We start from the raw sequence: 11,060 nt of genomic DNA, 5'->3' as shown, positions 1-11,060 counted from the left end.
ATTATACGGGCTGTTCAAAAAGTCTCTCCAGTGCCGTATGATCGTTAGCCGCGCGTGCCGTATGCCGCAGTGAATATACCGAAATGAAACACAGTGAAATACAAGTTATTAATTTATTGAATATTCATTTTTACTTACAAATTTTCACATTAAATGTTGAAAGTGTCCCCCCCTGTTGTTGAATACACAATTCAATTCGTCTAATCTTGTTTTCAAACACAAGCTGTAGCATTTCTTCTGTAACAGAAGCAGTGAAAGTGGATATTTCAGTTTTCAATTCATCGATGGATTTTGGACGTATTTTATATTCAGTTGCTTTCGCTGCACCCCAGAAGAAAAAGTCAGGTGGTGTTAGGTCAGACGATCGTGGAGGCCAAAGTCCGTGTGAAATCATGGGATCACCAAAAACATCAGCAAGCAGTGACATTGAAACGCGAGTTCTATGCGCGGTTGCACCATCTTGTTAAAAGTAACCGTTCAGTATTTAACTAAACACAAATTCTCCTTTGAATGGGTACAGAATATCACTGCAGTGTCGTTGTGAGTTTATTGTTTCGTTGAAAAATGTGGGACCCACAATCCGACGTCTAGAAATTGCAATCCGAACTCCTATTTTCACAGAATGAAGTGGTTCCTAATGAATACACAATGGATTTGCAGTACTCCACATACGAGAATTTTGCGAGTTTATGTACTCGGATAAATGAAACCACGCCTCATCAGTGGAAAACGTTTCATTGAGGATATCCCTTCCATTTTATTGAACGAAATTTTTGAACCAATTAACAATAATGCAATCTCTTGCCGTGATCAGTATTTTTGAGTTCTTGCATGACTGTCATTTTGTATCGTAAAAGTGCTAATATTTTCCTTACAGCTGTGTGGGCCGTTCCGACACTAACATCGATTTCCTGGGCGAGTTTTCTTACTGACTCGTCCGGACGTATGGGAATTTTATCGGAAATATCGAGTAGTTTATCCTCAGACAAAACGCTAGGACGACCACTTCTCGGTGCATCTGTACTTCGAAATTTGTTAGTCAAATCTCGCAAGGTATCGCGATGTGGGAATGTTGTCTCCGGAAAAACTGAATTAAATGTTTGACGAACTGAAACTGTGTATTTACCGCCAGCTTTGAACACTTGTTCGACTAAAAACACACGTTCTTCAATGGTTGGCATTTTAACAGTGACAATAACGAAACAAACGAACAAAGGAACTAAAATTAAACGTTCACGTCAACACGTAACGACACACACCAACGATACTACTGACGCTGGCTGAGATAAACGGAACAGAGGAATGTTGGGAGAGTCCACTTGAAGGGAAGTAACCCAGGCAGGCGAACAATCACACGGCACGCGCGGCCAACAATCGTACGGCACCGCGGAGGGACTTTTTGAACACCTCGTATATATTCCCGTACAGGGGTGGCATTTTCCTTGAATGTCGTATGCCCGGTGGTGGCGGTTAAATACGATATTGCAGTGCCTGTGTTATTCCGAATTACGTAGCAATGTTCCTTCTGGGTTCGAGTCGAGATCCGGAACAAATTTGTATTGCCGTCATTCCATTCAACAACTGATGGTTGTTGATATTCGCAACTGCAAGAACAGTTAATGAATTTCATAACATCTTTAGTCGCCGCAGTGCCTGTTCCTTTGGACATGCATGCCAGTCCAAAGGAATTTTGCATAGTAATTCAGAACAACACAGTCGCTGCAATATCATATTCGAAATAAACGGTTTTGGCTCCAATATAAATTACATTCAGAAGAATATTTTTTTTTATTTCTTGATGGTGACTGGTTTCGGACACCTGTGTCCATTTTCAAACCATCCGTATCGTAAATGTGGCAAATACTGGCGATAACCTATGTACATAAACTGCCCAATGAAGTTATGATCAAAGCCTCGGTTCTCTAATGTCCATCCTACAAATGGTGTAATTACTGTTTTCGAGTCGGCCATAGTGCCGCTTTCTTCATCACTACAGGTGCAGTTTTTGTACAAATTTTGTCGTCCGATCTGTCACATTTTCGATGCCACTGGTCTGAAAATGGACACAGATGTTGGAAACTAATCACCATCAAGAAATAAAAAAGATACTTCTCAATGCAACTTATGACTGAGCTATAACCATTTATTACAATTATAAGTTACGGACCTATTTTTCAGCTGCAGCATGCTGCAAGTTCGTAATCATCTTGATTTTAGGGAAATAAACGTTTACAAGTTCCTGGAAAGGTTTCAAAGTAGTTTTGTTTCGAGAATGCTTGAGTGTGGCATAGAAAAGCTTTTGCCTTTCATATTTGAGTTCTGAACTTCACGTCCTATAAACATAAAAAATTATACAAATTCGATTACAGGGTGATTTCATTGTTAGACAAAAGCAATAGATAAACAGAAAAGTGACGCATTTTAGGGGGCGACTTGTGCTATCAACTCCAATCCAGTTTCTGTATCTTCTGACTAGCTACTGCCTCCCCCCGCCTCCTCTTTCATTAGGACATTTGCACAATTCGTTCGGCTTCAGAAACACATGAACATCAACATTCGCCGATCTGAAGGAAGTAACAATGAAGAGATAGAGAGAAGATTAGGGTTTCTACCAACCTGTTCTCAACAATTGCATGGGAGATGGAGTAAGAGCCTGAATTTTAAAAGGTTGGATAAAGTTTTGGGAGATGAGATTGCTTAAAAATACTCGTGCAACCCATCACAGAATATTGTTGAAGGGTGTAGGAATCGTAGCAGAAAGGACCAATTGAGTATATTTAACATATACAAACAACGCAGCATGTATAGTGAAAGGTTTGTTTTTCTATGAGAGGGCACCACGAAAATGCTGCGAAAGTTAACTGGCTAATAATGCTTGAAGATTCAGATCAAGCACCCCACGTAAGTCTACTTACAGATTTTCAGCAACGAGTACTAAGCAAGGTGTAAAGGAATATACCAGTCTCCTACTAATCACTGTAACTGGGATAGTGGAGACAAGACTAGGCTAATCAGAGAACCAACAGCGGCGTATGAGCAACATTTCCTCACACCCTGTGGAACGGTAAGAAACTCCAGTAAGTGTTGCAATGGGACGTAAACTCTGCTACATATTCACATTTACTTTCAGAATATGCACGTACATTTAGACGTAAGCTTGCTTCCAGCACTGACCATAAGAATTTAACATACACTACTGGCCATTAAAATTGCTACACCACGAAGATAGGGTGCTACAGACGCGAAATTTAACCGACAGGAAGAAGATGCTGTGATATGCAAATGATTAGCTTTTCAGAGCATTCACACAAGGTTGGCGCCGCTGGCGACACCTGCAACGTGCTGACATGAGGAAAGTTTCCAACCGATTTCTCATACACAAATAACAGTTGACCGGCGTTGCCTAGTGAAACGTTGTTGTGATGCATTGTGTAAGGAGGAGAAATGCGTACCATCACGTTTCCGACTTTGATAAAGGTCTGAGTGTAGCCTATCGCGATTGCGGTTTATCGTATCGCCACATTGCTGCTCGCGTTCTTCGAGATCCAATGACTGTTAGCAAAATATGGAATCGGTGGGTTCAGGAGGTTAATACGGAACACCGTGCTGGATCCCAACGGCCTCGTATCACTAGCAGTCGAGGTGACAGGCATCTTATCCGCATGGCTGTAACGGATCGTGCAGCCACGTCTCGATCCCTGAGTCAACAGATGGGGACGTTTGCAAGACAACAACCATCTGCACGAACAGTTCGACGACGTTTGCAGCAGCATGGACTATCAGCTCGGAGTCCGTGGCTGCGGTTACCCTTGACAGACAGGAGCGACTGCGATGGTGTACTCGACGACGAACTTGGATGCGCGAACGGCATAACGTCATTTTTTCGGATGAATCCAGGTTCATTTTACAGCATCATGATGGTCGCATCCGTGTTTGGCGACATCGCGGATAACGCACGTTGGCAGCGTGTATTCGTCATTGACGGCACTTTGAACAGTGGCCGTTACATTTCAGATGTGTTACGGCCCGTTGCTCTACCCTTCATTCGATCCCTGCGAAACCGTACATTTCAGCAGGATAATGCACGACCGCGTGCTGGAGGTCTTTTGCAGGCCTTTCTGGATATAAAAAATGTTCGACTGCTGCCCTGGCCAGCAAATTCTCCAGATCTGTCACCAACTGAAAACGTCTGGTCAATGGTGGCCGAGCAACTGGCTCGCCACAATACGCCAGTCACTACGCTTTGATGAACTGTGGTAGCGTGTTGAAGCTGCATGGGCAGCTGTACCTGTACATGCCATCCAAGCTCTGTTTGACTCAATGCCCAGGCTTATCAAGGCCGTTATTACGGCCAGAGGTGGTTGTTCTGGGTGCTGATTTCTCAGGATCTGTGCACCCAGATTGCGTGAAAATGTAATAACATGTCAGTTCTAGTATAATATGTTTGTCCAATGAATACCCGTTTATCATCTGCATTTCTTCTTGGTGTAGCAATTTTAATGGCCAGTAGTGTATTTTGATATCGAACTGTTGAATGACACATAACTTCACGTCCTTAATTCTGCTTGCGTCTAACAGTGTGCTAAATGGACTCATCAAATATGACCGCAGTTCGAATTCCCTAAAACAAAATACCGTACTGTATTAGTCAGATGTTGACTTTCCTTTCTAAAAATCAGCTTAATATTTCAACAGGTGGACACGGGAAGGAAGGGGGTAAGGAACACTGGGTTTAACGTCCCGCCGACATCGTGGTCATTAAAGATCGACTGAAACTATAGACTTTCGACAAGAAAAGTAATTCTTCGGATGGGACGGAAATAGGTAAATGTGACGTACATGCACAGACAAATAAATGATTACAATTTCAGAAACATTGAATGATTTATTCAAGGTGAAGAGCTTCAGAAATTAAGAAAGCCAGTAACGCATTGCGCCACCTCTGGTTCTTGTGCAGCAGTTATTCAGCTTGGCATTCAGTGGTAGAGTTATTGGATGTCCTCTCAACGGAGTCGTGCCAAATTGGGTCCAATTGGCGCGTAAGATCGTCCAGACCACGAGCTAGACGGAGGGCGCTGTCCATAATGTTCCAAACGCTCTCGATTTTGGAGAGATCCGGCGGTCTTGATGGCCAAGATATGATTTGGCAAGCACAGCCTGGAATCTCAGTGAATGGAGTAGAATTGTCTTCAGCGATGAGTCCCGCTTCGAAACGAGTCCCGATGACGAGCAAAGACGTATGGTGCCTTTCAAAGGGCACGGCCGATTTCTGAAATGAAATGGCTCTGAGCACTATGGGACTTAACATCTGAGGTCGTCAGTCCCCTAGAACTTAGAACTTAAACCTAACTAACCTAAGGACATCACACACATCCATGCCCGAGGCAGGATTCGAACCTGCGACAGTAGTGGTCGCCCGGTTCCAGACTGAAGTGCCTAGAACTGCTCGGCCACATCGGCCGGCCGGCCGATTTCCTTCCCTGTCCTTCCCTAATCCGAGCTTGTGCTCCGTTCCTAATGACCTCGCTGTCCACGGGACGTTAAACACCAATCTCTCACCCTCCATACAGCTCAACAACCAGAGTGTCAATCTGAGGCGCCATTTATTTCAGACCAGAACCCCATTGGTCGTCATCCGCAGCACCCTTAAAGCACAGTGGTACGTCGACGATATTCCACGCCCAATTTTGTTGCTTTTCTTGGCAAGCCACCCTGAGCTTATATTTCAGCAGCCCACACATGGCCTGAGTTTCTTCTGTTTGTCTTCGGGCTTGCCAAACCCCACCTTAGCCAGCAACGTCGCTGGATCTCTCCCCCACTGAAAACGTTTGGAGCATTATGGGTACGGCCCTCCAAATGCGATGCTCTTTCTCTTGAATAAATCGTTCGACGTTTCTAAAATTGTAACCATTTGTTTGTCTGTACATCTAAATCGCATCTATTGATTTCCGTGCTATTTGGATAGTTTCGTAGTCGTACATTTTTATGTATTTAGTTACTGATATGATCATAGCTGTTTGTTGAGATTAACAGCTACAATGTTCAGTGCCTAAATAAAATGGTTGTGGTTGCAGATTTCTGTCGCAAGTTTTCAGACCCTACTCAACGATCACGTGTACATGTGGATCAACAAAATCTCAAACGATTATTCTTCGTATTCTTCAAAAAAATCCAATGGTGAACAACCAATCTTCTCGGAATGCATAGTACTTACTGAGACCAAGAAGAAGGATCAGGACTAATTTGAGGAAAACACGTGGAAGGGTGGCCCCACATGATGTGTCATTTGTCATTCCCAAACAAATATTTCATTTAATAACGATTCAGTCGTGAGTCAACTGACAGTTACCAAGGTTCTTGCAAAATACAGACAAATAATTAAGACTTTTAAAGTAACTTCACAATGTATAAGGACATTTGGTTTATACACAAAATTACGAATAATACTAAAAAATTTCAATTGTGAAACACAAGGGTGCCCCAGCTACGAAATAAACCTATGGCTGCACCCTGTCCGCGCAACTAGATAACAACTGTGGGCTAATCTCGCAACAGCACCTGGAATACGTTCAGCAATCATTAAATGAAAAACATTAGAATGCATACATCCCCACTGATTATTCTGCTCCTATATAGGCAAGATGTGACCAACTTGCCCCCAAGGCTGCCCACATGTAAAACGGAAGCAGCAGTGGTGCTTCACAGGCCTGTTCCACATAAAACATGTTAAGTACTTCAATAAGCGAGTGGGCCCCTAAAATACACGTAAAGTTATGCTGACAATTAAACCCTTAATTTTTTAAAGGAAACAAGAAACTCAGTGCTCAGTTTTCCCAAGACTTTTATCACTGGCCCACAATGGCCTTACAATAGCAGAAATACTGAGTCAATGACTTTCTAATCGAGCGACGCCCCCCGACGCGGCTCGATACGAGAAGGATAACAACAAACCATTCAACTTGAGATGGGAACGGGAGATCCGCAGAATCACCTGTGAACTGGCAACACCTAGGCCTCACGCGAAGACGGGAAGGCCGCTAAAGCAGAAGGAAAACGCGTCCCTGGCCTGGACCAGCAGAGCAGCAATGCGTCAACCGCTGCTGATGCAACAATTATAACTCAAAGAGCTCCTCAACATGGGTTTAGAGTGAGTGCAAATACAAGTACGCACGCTCACATGACCCACACGTGCTTACCTTTAGGCTGACAGCACACAACTTTAATTACAGAGCAAATCCAATAACTCGCCCCAAGAAGGGCCATGAGATCAATAACAAACAGAAGTTACAGAGAGTAGTATCAAATGCTCAATAACGACAAACCATGATTTCAAGTGCAAAACTAACATTGCAAAATACTAGCTTGGTGCATAAAGAAACCTCCAGATTGAGACACAGAACCCCAAAGGGGTCATCGAAAGGCATAAAGAAACTGGATTCTTGGTCTGCTTACACCAGGCAGAATTAATAATCTGTAAGTACCGTACTTACTAAAATATTTTCATCGATAACATCAAACAAATGTCATGGAAGCCAATAGCTTCAGGACTCCAGGTAGTCACTGGTAAATACTGCGCTGCTAGCAAGTTCTTCAGTGCATCTTGGCGTATTTAGCACATCACAATTGAGTGATTCACGTCGTAACCAGCTACCATGCGACGAGAGCCGCTCCTTCCCCATTAAACTTGCCGGTAGCAACGGTCAATGCTACAGAGAAACGCGGGCTCCCATAGCCCATTGGTCAACATTGTTAACTCGATGCAATCGTCAGGACGCCCAGTATTCAGCCACATCCGTCCAGCTCCGTGTCCGACACATCACTCACCACCATACAGCCCCGGAGGGATCACACATCCTAGCAAAGATGACATGACAAGGCCCAGAGTCAATGGAATGCGCGCAAAAGTGACACCAGTTGGATCGCACGCGCGCCCTTATGGAAGCCGCTACGGCTCACTCACACTCTCATTACACACGTGGCTCCATTCCAGTTCTACAGTCTGAGAACAAACGTCTGACTCCCTCATTCAACATGGCCATGCGACTAACTTAAAAGCCAACAAGGGTATTTCATACGCAAAAGATAATTGGCAGGAAAAGTGAATGGCGTTCCTGCTACCTTAAGCATACACTGTACTCTTACTGCTCAACTGGCAAAGATCACGTCTAAGTGGGGTCGCTTATTCATTTCTGTGGCCGCTAACTTTGGGCTAGTAGGAGGGTCTCAGAACACAGTCCTAAGGTGTCCCAAAAATACCAGTTACTTCTAATCGAAGTTAAGCTCAGATACCATGCATTAGAGTTCTATTGCCTCTATCGGAAAATTTAGTACATCTGGTAGAGCAATAATAGAAGTTAATGTTTTCCTCATGGTTGTTGTTGTGATAACATTGTTATCAGTAGCTTCAGGTTCATGTAACTGCTATGAATAATCACTAATATTTTTCCCAATTTATTCAGATCCTAAATGAAGGAAATATGTTTATGCTTTATGTTCTTTATTTATAAGATTATTTGCAGATTCTATTCCATGAAATATTTCCATCGATCTCTCATACAACAAGTGCAAAATTACTGGATGTTTATATAATTTCTCATTTCTAATACTGTACTGTTATAAAGAAACTTTCTGACATATTGTTTTTCGTAATTCTTGCAGCAATATCCTTGATGGTATGGCGAACGACAAGAGAACTGGTGGCAGTAGCAGTTTGATTAACAGAGTTGGTGTGCCTACAAGAACGAGCAACACCATAGAATGCACCACCAAACTGATAGCACTCTCTGAGCATAAAAGTGGTACACGACATCATGTGCACCATCTCACCATCTGCCAGAAGACATCTGCACATTTGAAGGAACTGATCGAGGACCAAAACGTGAAGTGTAGTGAATTTCTGCATCGCTGCAACGTGTGTAACAAAACAGTCGCAAGTAGTGGCAGCTTGAAGTCCCACATCCGTCGGCACAATGGTGAACGTCCGTATAGTTGTGACGTGTGTCAGATGTCATTCATAAGTAACACCAAGCTGAAGTATCACTCTCGTGAGCACACAGGTGTACATCCCTACATCTGTGAAGTGTGCCACAAGACGTTGTCGAGTCAGAGCGCCCTTAAGATCCACGCGCGAATGCACACAGGCGAACGTCCGTATATTTGTAACATGTGTCAGAAGACATTCATCAATGCCAGTAACCTGAAGAAACATTCACGTCTCCACTCGGGCGAACGTCCCTACGACTGTGAAGTGTGTCACAAGACGTTCAGAAGTAGCAGTAACCTGAAAAAACACTCATGTGTGCACAAAGGTGAACGTTCCCATTTCTGTAAAGTGTGCCACACGACGCTGTCGAGTCAGAGTACACTAAAGATCCACTCGCGAATCCACACAGGCGTACACACATATATTTGTAGTCTGTGTCAGAAGACATTCATGAATAGCGGCAATCTGAAGAAACACATACGTATCCACACAGGCGAACGCCCCTACACCTGTGGAGTGTGTCACCAGATGTTCATAAGCAGCACCAAGCTGAAGAATCACTCACACGTTCACACAGGCGAACGTCCCTACGTCTGTGAAGTGTGCCATACGGCGCTGTCGAGTCGAGGTACACTAAAGGTCCACACGCGAATGCACACAGGAGAACGCCCATATATTTGTAACATGTGTCAGAAGACATTCATAAATAGCAGCAACCTGAAGAAGCATGTTCGTGTCCACACAGGCGAACGTCCCTACACTTGCGAAGTTTGTCATAAGACGTTCTCATGTGGGTCCAATTTCAAGAGACACTACCGAGTACACACTGGCGAACGCCCGTACAACTGTGGGGCCTGCTACAAGACATTTGCCTGTAAGTCGGGCCTGAAGAATCACTTGAGAGTGCACTCAGGCTAACGCCCATACGGCTGTGATGTGTCGTCTAAGATGTCAAAAATCAGACATGGCTTTAAGACCTACATGTTGGGTCTTGCCCACATGACGCATATAGGGTGCTTAAGGGATGCTGCATTCTCGGAATGCTATACAACAATTCAAGTAAACAATCTTAGTAGTTTTATTTTTATAAAGCAGATTGACAATACTTCATTTTGGATTCAGAACAAATGTCGCAAACGAAGGCGACAGACAATATAAATCAGAGTCCTGGCTATACACAATGTTCAAACAAGCCCTGGATATGGATCACGTCAATCGTAGTACTCTCTGCATGGCCACGCTAATACTCGCCACTAATGTCCGTTACGGAGCCGATCTGAGCGACCGAAGCTGGCAAGAGCGGCGCTTATATTCACTTCATGCAGGTGTGGCTCCTGTCGTGGCATGGCCCGTGTCAGCGCACCATTGACCGACTTCCTTTCACCACCTTCTCTGATCTTCTATTCTTCATCTTCGTTCCGGCGCTTGTGGTTACGCCAGAACATTTTGTGTAATGGCTTAGACACATATCATGACTCTGTACTGCATAAATAATACTAATAACCAGCTTTTTATGAGGGATTCTTTTGCGTAAATGTATGTCAGATATTTATTTTGCGTTGTCGGTGTCATTTCTTAGTAATAACTTCTCTTTTCTTCCTGACTGTAGATTTCCATTTCGTTTGAACACTGCTGACAGTCAGTGTTGTTGTTTCAAGAAACAGGACTATCACTGGCAACAGTTTTTTCTCCTCTGTTTTACACCGTGTGACTCCAGAAAAGATGTTAAACGTATCTGTGGAACACAGTTGGCGGCAGTAGAATCGTTCTGCAGTCAACTTAAAATGCCGATTCTATAAATTTTGTCAGTAGTGTTTTTGTTGGAAAGAACATCATCTTCTCTCCAGGAATTCCGATTTGAGTTCACGAAGCAACTCCGTAATACCTGTGTGTTTATCTAACCAGTTGGTAACAAATCTAGCAGTCTGTCTCTGAATTGTTTCAGCATCTTCCTTTAATCCACCCCGACGGTGATCCCAAAGACTCGAGCAGTATTCAGGAATGGATCGCACTAGTGTTGTATACTCTGTCTCCTATACCTATGAACCACTTTTTCCTAAAATTCTCCCAGTGAATC

General features: G+C 43.6%; 1 protein-coding gene across 1 annotated transcript; it reads left to right on the top strand.

Moving 5' to 3' along the window:
• The first annotated feature begins 8,674 nt into the window (after nt 1–8,674).
• Nucleotides 8,675–9,901, top strand: LOC126425253 (zinc finger protein 271-like). Its single transcript, XM_050088223.1, has one exon. The coding sequence runs from the start codon at nt 8,675–8,677 to the stop codon at nt 9,899–9,901; it is 1,227 nt and encodes a 408-aa protein (XP_049944180.1).
• Nucleotides 9,902–11,060: the final 1,159 nt, after the last annotated feature.

Source organism: Schistocerca serialis, chromosome 10 (assembly GCF_023864345.2).
Source record: "Schistocerca serialis cubense isolate TAMUIC-IGC-003099 chromosome 10, iqSchSeri2.2, whole genome shotgun sequence".
Taxonomy (NCBI): domain Eukaryota; kingdom Metazoa; phylum Arthropoda; class Insecta; order Orthoptera; family Acrididae; genus Schistocerca; species Schistocerca serialis.
Note: the sequence above shows the minus strand (reverse complement) of the source record. Positions and strands in the feature narration are given on the sequence as shown.

Excerpts from the sequence above, each read along its gene's own strand:
- LOC126425253 (XM_050088223.1), top strand. The coding sequence starts at position 8,675 with ATGGCGAACGACAAGAGAACTGGTGGCAGTAGCAGTTTGATTAACAGA.